The sequence below is a fragment of the Rhinopithecus roxellana genome, chromosome 3, assembly GCF_007565055.1.
Source record: "Rhinopithecus roxellana isolate Shanxi Qingling chromosome 3, ASM756505v1, whole genome shotgun sequence".
NCBI classification, from domain to species: Eukaryota; Metazoa; Chordata; class Mammalia; order Primates; family Cercopithecidae; genus Rhinopithecus; species Rhinopithecus roxellana.
In genome coordinates this window covers 114,560,147-114,580,915 of record NC_044551.1, presented here as the reverse complement: position 1 = coordinate 114,580,915, position 20,769 = coordinate 114,560,147, and the positions used below count along the sequence as shown (strand labels likewise).

General features: G+C 35.4%; 2 protein-coding genes across 2 annotated transcripts; both read right to left on the bottom strand.

The window, feature by feature from the left end:
- Positions 1 to 871: 871 nt before the first annotated feature.
- On the bottom strand, positions 872 to 5,132 carry LOC104677519 (serine protease inhibitor Kazal-type 9). Its single transcript, XM_010382568.2, has 4 exons — positions 5,030 to 5,132; positions 4,256 to 4,287; positions 2,105 to 2,232; positions 872 to 1,057 (listed from the first exon to the last, which is right to left on the bottom strand). The coding sequence occupies exons 1-4, from the start codon at positions 5,082 to 5,084 to the stop codon at positions 1,012 to 1,014; spliced, it is 261 nt and encodes an 86-aa protein (XP_010380870.1). The 5' UTR covers positions 5,085 to 5,132; the 3' UTR covers positions 872 to 1,011.
- An 11,837-nt stretch (positions 5,133 to 16,969) lies between these two features.
- SPINK7 (serine peptidase inhibitor, Kazal type 7 (putative)) lies at positions 16,970 to 20,468 on the bottom strand. The gene is made up of 4 exons (XM_010382569.2): positions 20,347 to 20,468; positions 19,502 to 19,527; positions 18,669 to 18,793; positions 16,970 to 17,256 (listed from the first exon to the last, which is right to left on the bottom strand). Exons 1-4 carry the CDS (start codon positions 20,405 to 20,407, stop codon positions 17,211 to 17,213), a joined length of 258 nt encoding a protein of 85 aa, XP_010380871.1. The 5' UTR covers positions 20,408 to 20,468; the 3' UTR covers positions 16,970 to 17,210.
- Between the last annotated feature and the right edge of the window lie 301 nt (positions 20,469 to 20,769).

Here is a 20,769-nt window from a genome sequence, read left to right as displayed (position 1 = left end):
CTTAAAAAGGGTTTGACTATATTTTCTCTTTCTCCCTCTTTATAGATAATATATAGGTAGGTTTTCATATGTTAAATGCATGTGTGACTCTGTTATAATCTAATGAAAATGTTGCTTAATTTCAACTCAATTTGCTGAGCATGTTTTTATATCAGTTTTATGCAAGATGCTGTACCAAGCATAGGAAATTCCTTCACAGAATATGAACTCCAAGGGGGCAAAACCACATCTACTCTGCTCAACATTGTATTCTCCAAGGCAGAACACTGACATTGACAAAGTAGGCCTTAATAGATATTTGTGATTGAATATATGCACAAATGGATTACAAAGATTTACAAGGCATATTCTCTGGTCTTTAAGAAACTTATGATATAATAGTAGGATAAGCTAAATTTCAAGTCTCAGACCTGAGATCAAACATTAGAGAAAGAAAAATATCAGAGACATCAACTAATATGTGAGAAGTTGCGCAACTTTACCAACCATTTTTTTACCAGCCACATTTTATAAACATACAGTAGGAAACTGTTAGAGAGCAGTCCCAATCCAGAGCAATTCTCAGTGTCTTAAACCCAAGAGACATCTAGCAAAGCAGTGTTTTCTGATTCTTGTGCCTGAAGGGTCTCTCTTTATCTGTTCATATTTCAGGAATGTTCAATAACTAAGTAATGTACATGGAGTGTTTTCCTAGTCTGGGTAAGAAGAATGCATCAGCTTCAGGGCCTTTAATTTTCTAGTTCCTATTACTAGTCTTAATTGGCCCTTGTTTTTTCCCTAAAATTATCTATTAGACAGCACCCAAAAGTAAAAAACACATCTAGAAGATTCAACTCAGTTGCCCCCCCAAAAAGAGTCAGGTGCACATTTATTTCCCTTATATCTGCTTTATTCTACAAAGAAATCTACATATGGTGATGAGTAGGCAATGTGGCATAGATAATATGGGAACAGAAATGTGTCTCTTGTGAATAGATGCATTAAAAGATATTTTGGACTCACAAGATAGATTTAACATTTTCCAAAATGTACAAATTTAAGTTTGCCGTCAGTTTTCCTGTGGAGAGAATATAGCAACAAATGAGAAATTCTGAGCCCATAGGCATTTCATTAGCATCCAAACTTCACTAATGAATCCTAAAAATGTATTTAAGTTTCCCCGCTTATTGATGTTTTTAAAAGGAGTGACTGCAATTTAGAAATATTTTTGAACCTGGTGCTGATTATATAAGGATGATGCTCAAATACATCATAATTTATATCCCTGAAAACATTTTCATGATTTTTTTAATTTAAGAGAAACATACACTTAGAAGTCTCTTTTCATAAAAAATGTTATTTTTCTTTTATTAAAAAAAGAACCAGAACAATATGCCACATATGTTAGATGCTTATTTTTATTTCATCTATGTTTTTGAAAATATTTTAAATGACCCATATGTTTTTTATACATTCCAGTATATCATTCATTATTTCACAGTTTTTGAATTAATGTTAATATATCTTGGTGATGATTAGTTTATAATCTTTAAACTACTTTTGGCTATTTGATTTTTTAAGTGTAATTTTTACTATAGCACCAACATATATTCTGGTGAGACATAATACTCTGAAACACAGGAAGTTCTTCAGATTTTGCAGATATTATCCCCTGTTATCCCAGGCATTAGGGCTCTAACATATCCAAGCCTAGTTGCTAAAGCTGAGCAAAAACATGGCTCATTCTACCAGATGTGGATGAGATGCTTAGGAGGGAGGACATTCCTTATCCCTGGAAATAATCCAGATGGACTGTTAGACTACTTGGTACCTTTTCTGTAGAGGAAGTTTAAGCAATAGATTATCAAGTGGAAGTTGAACTAGATGACCATATATTTCCTTTCAACTTGGTGATTTTAGAATTCTCTGATTGACTCTTACTTCCAGAATATGTGGGGATATTGTGATATCAGGCACTCCCAAATTCTACCAACTGGAAGGTTCTGTTTGTTAGAGACAATATGATATAATTCACATATTCCTTAGGCCCTACACCACACCTTCTAATTTGTCTTAATATATACTTTTACCTTAAATATGAAAAAGAAAACATTTTAATACTTACTTAACTTGAGAACAGAAGAAGCAATCATTTTTATAAGTTTTGCCATCAGATCCACAAATTGGTTCATACATATGATGACAAAATCTCTCTTGTCCTGGTGGTAACTTTTTATAATTACTACAGTCAACCTGAAAAAACATATTAAAAACCTTCAACTCTTTCAACCAAATCTTTATTATCAGGATTTAGGATTTTCCAAGCAAGCACAGAGGGCTGTCAACACATGTTTCTTATTACAATTGTTGGTTCTCATCTAACCCCTTCAAGACATCTCAAATGTAAAGATGTTCTATGTCAGATATAAAATCATGACTGATAAATATCTTCACCATAGTTGGTTCCCAAATCATAGCTTAATGTAAAAATAGATTTTTTTCTCACCATACTGGTTGATGTATCAGTTCTTAAAATACATGGCATATTCTCAAATGTAACCATTCTCATGGGAGTACTCAGAAGTGTGATATATTTTCTGTAGGAATTATCCTGCTATTTCTGTCTTTCACTGAAAAAGCTCAAGATGAATGCAAGTGTGAAATATAGGGATAACTACTATGATTTTAATGACTCGTACATTATTGACAGATTTTTTACTACTAATTATTGGTAACAATTTACTTATTATATACTTCACCAGCACATAGATGAATGTATCTTAATATTGTACTTGGGAACCAGTATTCTAAATTCCTAGAGCAAAGCCTGTGGAAGTAGGTAGGCAATTCCCAAGAAAAGTTTTTCATATTTTTAAAAAAACTATGAGCATATAGAAGAGCATATACAGTAAAGTCAAACACATCTGAATGCAAATCCTGACTCTGTGACCCTGGAAAAATTATTTTACCTCTCTAAGCTTTAGTTTCTTTACCTGTAAAATAAAGATAATAACCACATTGTAGGGTGGAAGTAAAAAATATGTAAATGAAAAGATGTGTACAATGCTTAGCACTACATTGCATGGAAAACACTGAATAAATAATAGGCACAATTTTTTATGTTTTGATTTCTCTTTCAGGTCTACACAAACTCCAGCTGTATACAAAAGACTGCATCTCCACGTCGTTTTGTCCGAGAGGTCTAGGCATGATATTTTATTAATTGTTGAGTATCTCTACTTGAATAGCTTGGAATATACTCAAACTTAAAGTTGAATTCTTCTTTCCCTCCAGATATGCTTCATTAATTAATTAATTAATTCATCAGCTTCCATACACCTCCTATTTTTGGGCTAAGGTGAGTGGAGCTGATGCAAAGATTGGTATGCATGGCAAAATAGCAGGAGAACCTTAGAGGCTAGTGCAGCGGAATAGAAACAGCAGTGCCCTATGGTAAGTATATGCCAGTGTGATTTCAATTCCTCTTCTTGCCTGCTCAAATCCCAGGGAGACAGAGTTTATGTGATACTCAACATTGTGATGGGAAACTACCAAGCTCATAACTTTCAGTAATCCTTTACATCCTCTCACAGCTACTAAATCATGAAAGATGGCTTGAACTCAGGCCCATCTGACTCCAAAATTTATGTCCTTAACTGTATTATTTTCTTTAATAGGTAAAACAAAAGACTCAAAGACATAAAAGAAATTTCCCAGGCCCCAGTGTCACATAGTTAATAAGCAACAGAGTTTAGAGTGGAACTCAAATTGAGTACCGACGAAAGAATTTTACTACCACACCTAGAGTTTTTCAACAATGCTCATTACTCTAACCTGAGTCATAAATGGAAGGCTAAATTAAAGTCCTTATTTTCTAAGACAGAGAACAAAGATGTTTGTGACTCATTTACAAATTATAAGAATCAAGACTTGCCCTTATTGAGTTTCACTATATGCCAGGCACTGTGCTAAGCTCTTTTTAAATACTATGGCTTCAAGTCTTGGAATAATGTTATAAGTATGTTGCCTATGGCCACGTGATCAAAAAGGTGGAATTAAAGACCAGGGCTTTCTAGCTTTGTTGCTAGTGTCTCACCACCTTGTTCTACTCTCTCCATTTTAGAAAAATCTGCCTACAATTTTTGAAATAAAACCAGTTTTGATACACATAAAGTAAATATTCAAACATATGGAAATTTAATTACTATTTAGTATCAAATATTTCCTTACTGCTATTGACTTTAAAATTACATAAAAGTAGGAGGGATGTACTGACCATCTGTTTTGTTTGTTGGGCACATTCTACACCTGGAAGAAAAACAAAGACAAGACAATGTTAAACTCTGGAAGATCCTAATCTTACTAGAAAAATAATCATTGATTTATGCTTTAGCTTTCAGCCTGTCATAAAAATCTTCAGAACTGTGTATCAGCATTGTATCAAAGGTTGAAGCTCTTCACACATATCTTTAAATTTTTTTTCTTTTTTGAAGTGGGAGTGGAATCCAGTCAAAGAAATGGAAAAGATGCCATGATGAATGAGAAGTTTGTCTAATCTTTTCTACTTCATAACCAGAGCTCAGTAGAGACAGAAGAAATAAGTGAGTCATATTTGGGGAGATCTGCTATTGTGGACAGGTATAGATGATAGATGTTGGAACGGTGGTTGAAAATTCTAGGGAGGCCAATTTTAACTCCATAATAGAAGAATAGCCCATGGTGCCAAACAATTGATTGTAATGTTTTATGAAGAAATGAGTTCCCTGTAAATGGTGATATCAAGTCAAAGCAGAATCTGGATGATCATCTCCGTAAAAAATTGCACAAAGTATTCTCATGAATAAGCATTTGACTTTAGCTGACTCTTAACATCCACTCTACCCCTGAGGTAATGTGATTTAGCGATTTGTTGGTTGAGGCAAAAGATGCATTTCAAAAAGTTTCCCTTATTATTTATGTGATGAATTACATATATCCCAGAATTACATAGGCAGAAGACTACATGAGCTATTAGTGCAAGGGCAGGAGCAGTATTATCAGAGATACTCACTGAACATGGTTGCAAGTGTCAGAGCCAAGAGTAGGACAATGGCTGTTGCTCTCATAGTACTGAAGTGGCCAAGGCAGTCAGATGTAGGGAAAAAAAGTGACCTGGTGTCTGTCCAGCTCACTTGGATCCTGCCTTATATATTTTCAAGAATTCCTGCCTCAATTGTGAAAGAGCAATTTCTAAGTAGTATAACTACAAAAAGAGGTCAGAAATGTCTGCAAGCCACAGGGATTCTTTTCTTGTGAAAGACGGGTAATTGCACATGCCATTTAATAGCTATTCCCAAAACCCAGGCTGATGGATGAAGAATGAGATGGTGACTTTGCTTTGCACTACAATTACATAGATAATCAGTGGCATTTTTCATTTCATACAATAACTTGCAATAGACAAGCCACCAATCTTTTGACCATGATTTAATAAGTTTTAATTATTCCTTAATTAAACAATGAGTCATTTGAATTCTTTAATAAAGGCTACAAAAGTGCTGATTCTGGAATGTGCTAGTTTTCAGATAGAGTGACTGTATGAGAAAACTCTGGAAGAAACTTTTGCAGGTTTTGTAGGTAGGGAGGACACTGTTTATACTACTAATGGAAGTATTAGTATCTAAGGCTGAAATTCACATTTATTTCCTTTCAAGAGTAAAGAGATAGCTGGAACTTGTTCTGGTATGATCTGGGGATGAGATCATCATACTCTCTCTGAGAACTGAAACTTTGGGAATCTTGCAGACCTGAACTAATTGCCAGCTACACCCCTCTCTATGTGACCTTGTGCAAGCTATTTATCCTCTATAAGCCCTGGTCTTTCTAATCTTCATTTGATCATCTCTTAAATATTAATGAGCATTTACTCTGTCTTAGAGACTGTATTTTTTCTTGAATATGCCACAGTCCGTGAAAAACTGTGACTACTCTCATGTAGTTTGAGAAAGACTATCTTCTTTTTTTTTTGAAGACAGAGTCTTGCTTTATCACCTAGGCTGGAGTGCAGTGGTGTGATCTCAGCTCACTGCAACCTCTGCTTTCCATGTTCAAGGGATTTTCCTGACTCAGCCTCCCAAGTAGCTGGGATTATATGTCAGCCTCCCAAATAACTGGGATTGCAGGAGCATGCCACCACACCTGGCTAATATTTGCAATTTTAGTAGAGACTAGGTTTCACCACATTGACCAGGCTGGTCTTGAACTCCTGACCTCAAGTGATCTGCCTGCCTTGGCCTCCCAAAGTGCTGAGATTATAGGCATGAACCTCTGTGCCCGGCTGAAAGACTCTTCACTTCTTGATTAAACTTTATTTAAGGTCCTCTGAACCCTTTTCTTGACTAGGCCTTGGCATTGGCCCTCATTTTGTCTTTGGCCTCCCCAGCTCCCAATTTAGTAAAGAACTTACTAAATTTATTTTTAGTAAAGAATCCTACTAAATCATAATCATCCCCCCCACTCTTGATATCTGATCACCCTTGATATCTGATAAAGTTCCTTGTTCTCTACCTCTGACATATAATTGCTTAGCCTGCCTTTAGCAAGAATCCTCTTAGGTCCATTTATCAAAGAATCCCCCCTACCCTTAATGTCTTCTATTAAGTAGTTTTCTATCCACTGATCCCCTCATTCTTCTTCTTGGCTATAAATGCCCACTTGTCCCTGTTGTGTCCAGAGTTGAGCCCAATCTCTCTTTCCTATTATAATAATTCTATTACATTAGTCTTGAAAAATACCTTTCATACTGTTTTAACAAGTGTCAGGATGGCTTTTATTCAATAAGTTTTCAGAATAAAGTTAATAATGACACCATCATCACAAGCTTACTGCAAATTTTAAATTTGATTGTCTATATAAAGCACTTTTCCAGGATCTGGCTCGTAGTAAGCTCTCAACTAATGTTATGAATAGTACTTGATGACAGTGATCGCAATGATGAAGATGATGATGGCAACAGTAATCTGGAGGGGAAAAAGGCTCAGAAAGTGCCTCGGGATTATCTTAAAATAAGCAAATGATGTACCTTTCTGGCCTTACTAGAAATAACAGATATTGACATGATAGAAAAAGGCAGTTTGTGCTGGTCAGAGATGTTGAGTAATGACTGGAGGCAATAATCAACTCATTTTAAGTATCCCATTTGGAGGTCAGATAAATACCTGTTAGGACCCCTGCAAAGGTTATTCCTTTATTGAATGAGGATAGCCTTCATGGCCTTCATTCATATATTCAAACTTTTGTTTTTTTACAACAAAATACTTTATTTGATGTTAATAGCAATAACAGTAAGCATACTTACTGAGCACATATCATGCCTTGGGTACTATTGTAACTTCTGTAAGTATACTAACTCTTTTAAATATTAAAACAAGTTAATGAGACAAGTATTATTACAATCAAGTATTTAAAAATGAATGAAGTGAGGTACAGAGAAATAAGTTTTTCAGGGTCATAAGAGTAAGTAGTAGTCAGGGAAGAGGTGGGACTAGACTTCTGAGGCAGAGCTTGGACACTGGAACAAATTGGGAACTAGCCAAAAGAGGTCCGGAGCATAAGGACTTCTCCATAAGACATGCCCCACAGTATGCCATGTCAGTTTACCATTGCCAAGGCAACACCCAGACATTACTGTCCCTTTCCATGGCAATGACCTGACAACCCGGTAGTTACCACCTTCATCCTAGAAATTTCTGCATACGCTGTCCCTGAATTTGCATATAATTAAAAGTGGGTAAAATATGAGTGCCGAACTGCCTCTGAGTTGCTACTCTGGACACACTGCCTATGGGCTGGCCCTGTTTAACTCAGCAAGGAGCAGTAGCTGTGCTGCTGCTGTATACTGTCACTTCAGTAAAAGATGCTGTGTAACACCATCAGCTCACCCTTGAATTCTTTCCTGCACGAAACCGAGAACCCTCCCTGGCTAAGCCGCAATTTTGGGGCTTGCCTGTCCTGCATCAGTAGAGTTGGAAAATGCTATGTAAAAACATGGCATATTAAACAGATGAAATAAGTGCGCTGTTAGATGAAGTGGGAATGTGGGAATGTGGCAGCCTGGTTTCTTTGTACCCCTCTTTCCACAATGGCCCCTGGATCATGCTCAGGGATTCCTCTTGGCTACTTGGAGTAATGGGAAGATCACTAGTCCAGATGAGAAGTTCCCAAATTTCAGAATCCGGACTGTGATAAAGTTGTTGTCATTATGAGGCAATATATGAAAAACTTTTAAATGCTACCAACTCCTTATTTGTAAACCTTATTTAAGACTCCTCTTTAAATTAAAAAAAAAATTACTGTGTAAGTTTCCCAGTTGAGGTAAAGATGGTCTGGCATGTCCCATTTCGGACTTGAAGTGGGTATAATTCCTTGACACTGAGAGATGACCTTTACTCACTGACTTGTCAGGGAGCATCTCAGAGAGCAAGTAGAAAAATCCAAGTTAATGTGAGTTATTTAGCAGCCTCATTGTCAGTCCCACTTTTCCCTGTATGGTGAGTCCAGCTCTTCACTTTAGTGGAACTTTAGAATAGTCCATGGTATTTTCTGAGGAGAGTCCAATAAAATTACAGATACTGAAAAAGAGGGAGAAAGCCTGTTTAACACTGATATGTTGTTCTTGAGAAATATTTCAAAAAGCCTGGCGAACTTGAGTTACCATTATGTACTACTGCTTTTGCACCCCTTTTCCTATTATAATCTTCCAAATGTCCCCCACTTTATCAGTCGTGAATGCTTATCTAGCACAGATCCTAGAAAAACCTATTGGTATCACTATTTCTTTCCATTTGACAGAAGGTAAATGAGTCTCAGGTTAAATCACATTTCTAAGGTTTCAGATTAAACAACTTAATTGGTAATAAGTGTGTGTTGGGAATGGGGCAAGTGAGCACAGCCTCATTGTTTACTCGACCAACTGAACAACTGAACAACTCAGCCTGTGTGGCAAATCCCCTCACATTCTCTTTGGCATTTAACTTCCTGAAGTGACTGCTGTGCCTTGAGGTTGCTCTTTTAGAGGTTGACCTCCTTCATAGGAACAGATTTATCGTGTTACTAGTACCCACTTTACACAACAGTCAGGAAGAACACATTTTTAAGTTTATAACTTTTTCTTTTGAATGTACTATTGCAAGAATAGACCAAAGAACTTCACATGTATTCTTTGCCTTAAGGCCACATTCAAATTTTGCCATCTGTGCCATTTGCCGTCAATGCCTTTATTGAAAACTGACCCCAAAGAGCAAGATGTACTATTGTTATAATGGCCATATTCCTCAAATTGATCTACAGATTCGACATAATCCCTATCAAAATCTCAGTTGCCTTTCTGAGAAAGAAACTCACATTTTCCAGTATTAAAATTTACTACAAAGCTATAGTAATCAAAACAGTATAACAGAGACATAAGGATAGTCCAAAAATAAACTCTTGCTTTTATGGTGAATTGATTTTTGAAATATAGTTTTATTTTATTTTTAATTGGCAAATAATAATTGTATACATTTATGGAGTACAATGTGATATTTCGATGCATGTATACATTGTGGAATGATCAAATCTGGTTAATTAACATATCAATCACTTCAAATACTTATCATTTTTTGGAGAACATTTAAAATCCACTTTCTTTTAACTATGTTGAAACTATGTTATTATTAACTGTACTCATTATGCTGTGCAATAGATCACCAAAACAGACTCCTCTTCTCTAATTGAAACTTTGCACCCTTTGACCAATGTCTTCCCTTTCCCTCTCCACTTCCCGACCCATAGCTTCTGGTAACCACCATTCTACTCTCTCCTACTATGAGTCTGACTCTTTTAGATTCCACATATAAGTAAGATCATGTAGTATTTGTCTTTCTGTGCTTGGTTTATTGCACCTAGCATAGTATCTTCTAATTTCATCCATGTTGTCACAAATGACAGGATATCCTTCTTTTAAGGCTGAATAATATTCCATTGTGTATATCACATTTTAAAAATTCATTTCTCTGTTGATGGGCACTTTGGTTATTTCCATATCTTGGCTATTGTGAATAATGCTGCAAGGAACATAGAAATGCCAACATCTCGTTGACTACCAATTTCAGTTTCTTTGGATTTCAGGGAATCCCACACCCAGAAGTGGGATTGCTGGATAACATGGTAATTCAATTTTTAGTTTTTGAGAAACTTTTATATCATTTTCCAAAATGACTGTACTAATTCACAGTCCCACCAACAGTGTACATATTCCTTTTTCTCACATTCTCACCAACACTTGTTATCTTTCATCTTTTTGATGCTAGCCAATCTAACAGGTGCAAAATGATATATTATTGTGGCTTTAATTCACATTTCTCTAATAATTAGAGATGTTGAGCATTTTTTCATTTATCTGTTGACCATTTGTATGTCTTCATTCAAGAAGTGTTTATTCAGGTCCTTTGCCCAATTTTAATAGTTTTTTTTGTTGTTGTTGTTACTGAATTGTTTGAGTTCCTTGTATATTTTTGATATATGGCAATTTGATTTTTGACAAGGGTGCTAAGACAATCCTTTGGAGAATCCTCTCAAAAATTCAGGCTGGGACAACTGGATATCCACATGCAAAATAACATAAGATGCCACATATAAAAAGTAACAGAAAATGGATCAGAGACTTACATGTAAAATCTAAAAACAAAAGAACTTTTAGAAAAAAACCAAAGTGTAAATCTTAGTAACCTTTGAATAGGCAATGATTTCTTAGATATGACACTAAAAGTACAAGAACAAAAAATATAATGGGTAAATTGGACATTATGAAAATTGATTTTGTGCCTCAAAGGACAGCTCACAGAATGAGAGAAAATATTTGCAAATCATGTATCTGATGAGACACTGGTATTTAGAATATATAAAAAAATTATAGTTCAATAATAAAAAGGCAATCTGATTAAAAATGAGCAAAGGATTTGAATAGACATTTCTTCAAAGAAATGCAAAAGGTTAATAAGCACATGAAAAGACCATTAACAGTTATTAGGGACATGAAAATCAACATCAGTTATCACTCCCCATCCATTAGGATGGTTAAGATAAAAAAGACAGATGGCATGTTGGTGAATAGGTAGAGAAATTGGAACCATTATATATCACTGGTATAAATGTAAATGAAAATGTAAAATAGTGAAACTGCTTTGAAAAATAGTTTGGTAGCTCCCCAAAAAGTTAAACATAGAGTTACTAGCAATTCCACTCTTAGGTATTTATTCAAGATTATTGAAAACATGTCCACACAAAACTTGTACATGAATGTACATAGCAGTTTTATTTATAAAACCCCAAATTGGAAACAACCCAACTATCCCTCAATTTATGAATGATTAAATGTCATATATCCATGCAATGGAATGTATTTCAGCTGTATAAAGGAATGAAGTACTGATACATACCACAACATGGATTAACCTTGAAAACTTAATGCTAAGTATAAGAAGCCAGACACAAAAAGCATATTGTATGATTTTATTTATATATTGCATGATTTTATTTATATATAATGTCAAGAATAGCAAATCCACAGACAGAAATTAGATTAGTGGTTCCCAGGGATTGGGAGGATAGCAGGGGATAGATAAGAGTGACTGCTAAAGGAATAGTTTCTTTTTGATGTGGTGAAATGTCCTGGAGTTAGATAGTGGTGATGATTGCACAGTTTTGCTAACAAATCAGAAACTACTGAAATACATACTTTAAAAACATGAATTTTGACTCTGTCTCTCTGAGGGTACAAAAAAGCCATGAATTTTGTGCTTTGTGAATTATTTCCCATTAATAATAATAATAATACCCATTCAGGATCATGCATTGTCATGTTCTTCAATCGTCTTCAAGGCATAACATTGGAACAGTGCTTTCTTGGTTTCGGAAGTTATAGACCCACGTGTTTTGTAGAATGTTTCTGAATTTGAGTTTGTCTGATATCTCGTAACTATTATATTGAGGTTGTGCATTTTTGTCAGAGAAATCCAAACGTTATTCTGTGTTCTGCATATTGTATCTTTTCAGCCAGTATACATGATGTTGATTTGCCTATCATTAATGATGTTAACTTTGATCACTTGAGTAAGGGCAGTGTCTGAATGATTTTTCTACTATAAAGTTACTCTTTTCTTTCATAATTAATAAACATTTTATGAGGAGATTCTTTGAGATTATGTAAATAACTCATTTTATGTTGTAAACCCACACTATGGAGTTCAATAGGCCATGTTTTAATGGGACAAACTATATAAACAAATGTGTATAATCTTTGTGTGTTCCAAGTTATACAGTCTCCTTTTCACGTTCTAATATCAATTTGTAATGAATAGAAATGTTTTCATTTTTCAAGCAAGGGGAAAAAAACTTGAAAAATTGCTGGTTGTATTTCTTTAACATGTAATGCATGTTGCAAAGAAAGTGATTTATGTTTTTAGGCCTTAGTAAATATTGGAGAAGGATAGGCTTTCAGATCATAATTGTTTCTTTAGATTTTTATAGGACATTATAGTTTACAAAGCATGTTTGCATGCATTATCTCATCTGACTCTCACAGTATACATGTCTAATTAGTAGTGATTATTCTCTTTATTTTATAAGTAAGGAAATAAATACTTTAAATACACGTTAAATTACTTTTGCAGAGCCACATACCTTGTAAATGTTCAGGTTGGGTTAAGCCCATGAGTTTTCTGGGTTCATTGTGTTCTCCAGAGCTGCTTGGTGGAGTTTTATAATGAAAACAATGATGAGAAGGATTCATAAAGACCATAAAGATGCAGATGCTGATGATCACACACAGAGACAAATCTCAATGAAATCACTTCTTCTCCAATGCCTAAACTTCAAAAGGTGAAATTTTAAAAACAAATTTACTTCACATTAATATTACAGTAAGTTAGCAGCTTCCCATGTGGGAATGATTTACTCTTCCTAAGAATAAAGAAGGAAAGAAAGTTAATAAAGTTAATATATGTCATTGTAGGAAATACTTATAAATTCCATTGACATTAAAGAGTTTGTAATAAAAAACCAGTCTTTTATCATCAGCATCACACTTCAGTGGGAACTAATTTGAATTTAAAATGTTTTTAGATAGTTGCCATTGTAATTCTTAATAATATACGTCTATTGCCTTACAAGCTAAAATTAATAATTTGTTGACTCCCATCTATGGAGGGAAAAAGTATTAATTTTCATTTCCTTTTCATTCTTCCCAATTTTTGATAGGTATATCGTGACTTTTTAAAATTCTGCTTGTTAACTTTATAACCTAAAGTAATGTACTTTAGTCACTATTTCTATGTCATCATCTTTAGACAGTATCTCATATCCCAATAAGTACTTCATCTGTCTCCATACACTTCACTTAATCAGCATTTTTGTCTAGCGATTTTTACCTCTATTTTTACTTTTATATTTCATACATTAAAAATATGCATGTTCTGTTCTGTATTCCATAATTGTATCTTCTATATTTTGCTTATAGGTGGGTTTTAAAATTTGAAGAGCAGTAACTATTTTTAAATTCATTTATAAATATTAAAAGGATTCTGGAAATGTATCCATTGTAGACAAAATCTAGACTTCAATTTCAGAAAGATTGGGGATACTTTTAAAGTCGTGAGTTTTGATAAATGCTGGAAGAAAAAGGTCAGCATTATCAACAGTCTGGTGTCTGCTTTGGATGTCATATTGATCGCAGCACTAAGCCTGCCCAGGTCTCCTATGAAGCCAGATATCTCCTTAGCTTTCTTATGTAAGTCTGCAGAACAAACGTTATGTAGACCCTGAGCCAGTAGACCCGTCTGCCAGTAGAGCCCAGTCCTACAACTGGGCTATGTAAGTGTTTTGTAAACTATAAAGTGCTTTATAGATATATGTACTAGTTCATATCATAGTAGAAGGAATTTGATTTCCAGGGATCATAAGATATAGTGGATAAAACTCTGTAGTATTTGGTCCCTGGATTCATTGGGAGTAAGCAGACCTGGGTTCTTGTCTTGGTCTTCCACATAAGCAATGAAGCATTTTCAGCTTTTGGAGCTCAGTGTTTCCATCCATAAAATGAGGCTGTTGACTGGCTCTCTTCCATTCCTGACAATGAGGAATTATTAAAGTAAAGGTGTATATTTTGTGCACATTCTATATCATGGTTCCATTGATATCTTCACCTGATCTTCATGTACAGTTGGCAGGAGTTGACATAAGTCTTCCTATGTGCACCACACACAGGGGTAAAGATGAGCTCCCAGTGTCAGAGTATATCTGTGCCATGATCAATGTATCTATCACAGAATATACCTGTGTCATATCAATACATTTATTACAATTTACCTGCAAGCTTTCATGTACACATGCTGTAGACTATAGTGATTAAACATATAGGGTATAAAATCAAATCATCAAGGCAAAAATGCTAACTGACTTTGTGGTTTTCTATAAATTCTTTACCCTTGCCAAATCTCAGTGGATAATAGGAAATTTCTCATAGTATAATTGAGATAAATAAATGAAATAACAAACATAAAACGTATTTCACAAGTTCTAGTGTAAAACAAGTGTTAGCCATTATTATCTTAGATTATTTGAAAGTTAGACAAAAAAAATTGCTAGAACTTTTGAGTAGCATAAGGTCATTGTGAGGAAATACTCAATATAAAATATCTTTATTTTTACTTATACAAATTGATCACTGCAAACTATTTCCTGCAATTATTTATTCATTGGGAGACAATTAATGCTTTTCTTTGTGGGTAAGTAATGACTTGGGGAGATCTCAGCTTCGTTGATTCTTTCTCAAAGTTGATTTTTGCTTGTACGGGTCATATGTTAGACATAATGTAAAGATACTTTAGTTATAGCTTATTTTCCCTAGATTTTAAGTCAATGATACCATACTGATGTTGAAAATCAGGGTGGCATAATGAAAAGAGGATTGGACTTGGACTTGGAATTAGAATATATGGCATTTAATCCTAGGTCCCCACCTATGCTTTTTAACTTAATTTCCCTTGTTTGTTAAAAAAAAAAAAAAGAAAAGAAAAAGAAAAGAAAAAGAAAACTAGCACCAGCCCATCCTATCACAGAGAATAAAATTAAGAAATTCTCATGAAAAATGCTTTAAAATGATAAAATTCTGTTCTAAAAGATTTAAAAATTTAAATGAATGCAATAGCTTTAAAACAATTTTTACAAAACTTGATGAATAATATACAGACTCGAACTAAACTTACGTTTGGTATCACTAAGAATATCTATAAAAAGGAAAACAGTGAAAAAGATAAGGATCAAAATTTGCTCTTTAAAATTATTTGCAGACAAGAGGTTTTAAAAATTTGTAGTCAATGTAAGAACCATTTTCCATTTTCCATCAGACAATTCTGTGATGTGATTTAGCACTCACCATCTTTTCCTCTAAGTATAGTCCTAGACTTCATGGATGACAGAGCGGGAGTGCTCATGAATAACCAGATGCTTACCAGAGGAAAACCAAAACACCAGAATGAGGACAAGCAGGATGTGACCAACAATTTCGAGAAGATTGTTTTTTTGCTGTGGATACTGTGTTGAGTGAATGTTTTGGCTAAATTCTCATCCAAATAGACCTGTTTACATGGATCTGCACAGAGGCTGCTGGGAGAGGGTGAGTTGTTATGAGCCAATTAGTAAGAGAAGTAGAGGTTGGGTTCCATTCTCACTTGCCAGGAAGGACTGTGGTGAATAACCACAGTTCTGCCACGCTGGGCTCAAATCAAATTTCACCTTCTCTGAGAGAGATTTCCTGTTAATCTCATGTAGTAGTGATGTTGCTTTCAGCTGGGACCCTCTTGTGTTGAGCTGGGTCAGATGTCTATCTCAGAATTTTCTAATTCTGAGTGTATACCAATTAAAAAAATTAGATTGTTTAGTGCTTTCTTCAGTTCTATTGAATGATAATTTGTAGGGTGGAGTCCTGGCATCTTTATTTTAATTCATTCCTCATTATTCTTATGCAGCAAGCCTGGTATTTACAAATACATCAGATTTTATTCTAATGATGTTTCTATATTATAAACATGATCCTTGGTTCATTCAGCTGCATTAGTAGAAGGGAAGGTTTAGTAGAGAGGTAGTAGTTCTAATTTCTCTGTATCTGTCGGACAAAAAAATTGTGCTGATTAGTCTATTTTTGGACAACATACTGACATATTTTAAGATGGACAATGCCTAATTGTAACAGATCCAAGGAGTATGGTCCAGGATAGAAATATTATAAGGGAAATAACACTTGAACAAAAAGGGTTGAATTAACCAGAGATTTTTATCCTGGAGAAAATAAATTTCAATGGAGACAGAATATTCATTTTTAAATCATGAAAAGTCTCTTAATTGGCAAAAAGGGTGAACTTTGTTATATATGCTCACTGGCGCTGATGGTTGATAGCCTCATGAATGTAGTCTTCAATTCTAGACAAGTAGAACATCTCAACAATCAGATCTCTACAACAATGGACATGCTTCCTCTTGAAGCAGTGACTTTCCCATCAGTACTCTAGAAGAGCTGGCCTATGAGAAATTATGGTATGTTTCTGGAAAGGAATAGGAAGAAAAACTTCTCTTCTAGAAATGACTTCTTGGACTAAGAGAGGTTCTCTTTTAAGGATCTTTTTTAAAAAAGAGACCAATGTGAAGCAACAGTATGGTACATAGACTTGTCTCTAGTGGATAAAGTCTCCAGGAGAAGGTGTGGTGTTCACTGGCATTTGTGTGCGTGCATGTCTGTCTTTGTGTGTGTGTGTGTGTGTGTGTGTGTGTCGTGTGCATGTGTTTCTTGGAAGCTGATTGGGATTCTTTGTATAAAAGTTGTTCCTAAACAACAAGACTCGTATGTTTTTCAATTTTCTTTTATAATTGCATTATTTTATACCCCGATCTAAGAAACAAACACAAACAGAAGCAAAGATAAACTTTCTGGGAGATTATTTTTTATTGACTTGTTTAAAAAAAAAATGCCAGTCTGTCAGTGAGGCATGTGTTTGTAGGGGTAGCACAGAAACTATCTCCTTTCAATCAAGATTACTCTGAATGTGAATCTGTCCCCCACCCAGAACATCAGTAAAACTGAAAGAAACGCAGTCAGAGCCTGGGGATGATGAAGATGATGATGAGGATATCATTCCTTTCTCTCCATGTCCATGGAGAATTTAGCAACTTCCATCATGAAGAAACTGAACTCTTCCATTACTTTTCCTAAGGGAAGACACAGTTCACAAGATTCATTAGCACAAGAGGAAATTTTATGTAATGTTAGAACTGAAAGGAACTATAGAGATTATGAGGCAGAACCTCATTTTACAGATAAGGAAACTGAGTCTCGAAAATGAATGACCTTGCCAAAGCATGTTCTGACAGAGAAAGAAGCAGAATTTCCCTACTCCAGTGATAATTCCACCCCTCTGCTGCCTCCTCTGATTCCAGAGCCCCGCTGACCACCAAGTGTCTTAAAACAACAAAGAAAGAGTACTCTGACATAGAAAATTGAGAAGGCCTGTCTCTCAGCTTTTCCTGGTCAGCAAGGCCTTTGACGAAGCTGGATCCTGCATTAGTGAGGAGGACTTTCACGATGTTTCCCTTCAGTGTCCCTTGAAAACAGCTAGTTTCCAAGCCAAGGGCTAGTTTCCCAGGCTGCCTATGTTACAGAATTTTCCCTTTTGTGAAATAAAACCTCCCAAATAGGAATAAGTACATAAATATGTCCTTTTGGGCTCAGGGCTTGTTATTCTCACTTGTTAAGATAATCACAAAGATGAAAATGCAAGATCTAAGTGTCCAAAATCCAGTGGCCTAAAAGAGTTAACAATGATCACAGTGGACTCGGTATGAGAGAGTTAAGTGCAGTTTGCATGTCTTGTACCAAAGAAGTGACATCTGCCTAGCTACATTTCTGCAAAAACATTTTGTGGGCCAAACAAAATACCTAAACAAAACATGTCCGTGGTATTCTGGTCCAAGTACTGACAGCTTGCATCCCTTATTTTAGATAAAGGAAAACCAATCATTTTTGTAGGCTTATTCCCCCTTAAAGCTACAGATATATGGAGCCTCTAGGAATTTGAACATAAAGAACCTCTAGGCACACTTTTTCTAAGAATCAAGCTGCACTGAGACTGTTAAGTATCTTAGAAGTCAGGTAGTATAGTAGTTTTCAATTATTTTTTGGGGGGTGAGGAGTTCAGGGCCCTTTCTTCAAACATGATATTGTATGGCACTCCACTGCTTAAAATAGTCAAAGCTGAACTTTATGTTGTAAACTACCCCAAATGGTCCCTTTAACCCTAATAGCGACTCCTGACTTGCCTCTGTAGAATCTCTGTGCTCTGGGGACAGCAGTTTGAGAATTCACCGTCTTACTGGATTCTCACAATTGACAGACAGGAATTGGAGGTTCTGTGATGGGATGGAACTAGTCCAAGCTGTCAGAGCAGGTGACTCTACCCTGTCTGATTCTGAAACAGTCAGTTTTCTTTCCCCACCTGCTGTTCTGGGTGGGGATAATTATAAATTATAGCTTATAGAGATTTAAGCTGGATCCTGGAAAGTAGAAAGGTTTGTAGCAGAGAGCACTGGTTCCACATCTCATTTTCTTCTTATGAGATACTCACAAGCTCTCAGTACACAAGTGACATTCATTCCCATAGGTGATGTAGTCAGAACCACAAACTGGCAGGTATGTGATGGGACAGGGGATGGCCACCACTGGATACTTCTTGTAAATGCTGCAGTCCACCTGTGTCATACATAAGCAAATGTGCTGTTTTTCTCCCAGACCGCAAGCTAGGCTACTCTGTCCACTATTAGATATACTACAAGGGCTGGAAATCCCAGCTCAGATAATCAGATGTTACTTGGCCACTTCTGTAAGTACTAGTGTTATCACTATTACAAATACTAGCACTACTGGTATTCTATTTTTTTCTACTACACTCAGTTAACAATTGCTGGGCATTTCTGGGCTAGGCATCAAACTTAAATCTTACGTGAATTTTCTTGTTTAATCTTTAGAACAACTAAATTCTACTATTACCTCTCTTTACAAATGTGGAAATTAAAGCTTAGAAATAGAGATAACTTTTTGAAGATAAATGCTGGTAAGTAGTAGAGTTAGTATTTGAACCCAGAGTCTGTGCAATTTATCAAGGTACTTTTTCCCTGCCTTTTACACATGATGCCTTTTATGAAAACATCGCCAACCTTTCAGCTGGAAGGCAATTCTCCCTTCTTTAACTCTGTAATTTTAAAAAAACATTTTAAAAATATTGTTGTTTATATGTATGCCATATTTCTTTAATTGTCTTCTGGAGAGCAGATACCATTTCTCCACCTATGTTTGCCTCCCTCTCAAATCCCCCTAAACATACTGAATTTATCCTTCATATATGTTGACTAAATGACAGTGAATAGTTATTGACATTAAAATGTTATTCAACATACTTACTTTTTTTGAAGACAGACTAGCAGCTTCTGAAAAAGAGATACAGATGAAAATGTTAAAAATAAAGCAAACTTTAAATCTCTCATTAATTAAGTTTCATCCTATATAATGACTCTACATTTCCTTTAGCAATGAGATTCAGCACACTCTCCACCTTTATGCAAAATCCTAATTGTTTGCTGAGGAAGTTGAATGACCAGTGGGTTAGGTTAACCCTTGGTTTAGGCAAGAAAATTATCAAAATTTCCTCTCTTCGTTGATCACAGGATGTTTTCTGAACCTCATAGTGTTTTTGATAATGGCCAAAGTCAGGTAGTAATAAGAAGTATTAAAATAATCACTACTAAGAGCCTGAAGGATCATTTCTGATATCCTTTCCTTCCCAATTGACATAAAGAAATGCAATGGAATGTCTTTATGGGGTTGGAAACACTAATTAATTTTTCAAAGTATAAAAGTCTAATTGTTGACCCTTGGCTTTTTGAGACTTGTGTTTTATTTTAATCCCTCCAAACTGATTTGGGAAGACATCCAAGTTTTTCTGTATCTTTGTACTAAGAAATAGTATATCTAATAACACTGACAACTTCCAGTGTCCATATGAACATATGAAATGGAAGACTTATGGAGAAATTAGATGATTTTTGTTCTATGGATGCAAATAAGAATCCTTGAAAGACATTGGACTCAAGTCTCTCAAACTCCAGATGGAACATAAGATCCTATTACAAACCAGTACACTTTAAATTCTTACAACCAGATGTTTCTGAGATGCTCACATCCCAGGAGGGATTATTTGTGAAAACAAGCTTAATGGCTATATAGGGCATCGTCTGACCTTAACTTACCTGGGCTGCTACAGAAATAGAACACTGTACAGAGCAGAAGGAGACCTCCAGTGATCTTCATGCTGGAAATGGCTGTGGTGCAGAAGCTGCTCTGAGATTGTCACTACAGCTGCATCGACCATATCCCAGGAAAGGGGTCATGTTTATATATATGCAAGGCTTGATTTCTCCACCTTTCCTGTGAGGTCATCCAGAGGATCTCAAAGCACGGTGCCACACCCTAGGCTGTGTTACAGTCCTTGTTACTGAATTGCTACTTCTTATCTGACCAATGATTTGATTATTTGAGGTAAGAGGTATTTTCTATCTTTCCCAAAGGTGGGACTGTTAAGAATTCTAAACTTCATGTACTAGAAGAGACTAAGTATGAGCTTCTTGGCTTAGTTATGAAATAAGTGAAAATCTCAAACCTCCTTTATTTTA

Bases quoted from the DNA above. Each gene is read 5' to 3' on its own strand.
- SPINK7 (XM_010382569.2), bottom strand. From the start codon at position 20,407: ATGAAGATCACTGGAGGTCTCCTTCTGCTCTGTACAGTGTTCTATTTC. The intron at 19,528-20,346 runs GTAAGTTAAGGT...TCTCTTTTTCAG, and splicing joins CTATTTCTGTAGCAGCCCAG to AAGCTGCTAGTCTGTCTTCA. The intron at 17,257-18,668 runs GTGAGTATCTCA...GTCTTCCCTTAG, and splicing joins CACTTGTGTACTGAGAGCTT to GAAAAGTAATGGAAGAGTTC.
- LOC104677519 (XM_010382568.2), bottom strand. From the start codon at position 5,084: ATGAGAGCAACAGCCATTGTCCTACTCTTGGCTCTGACACTTGCAACC. The intron at 4,288-5,029 runs GTGAGTATCTCT...TTTTTCTTCCAG, and splicing joins GACACTTGCAACCATGTTCA to GTGTAGAATGTGCCCAACAA. The intron at 2,233-4,255 runs GTCAGTACATCC...ATGTTTTTTCAG, and splicing joins CCCAACAAACAAAACAGATG to GTTGACTGTAGTAATTATAA.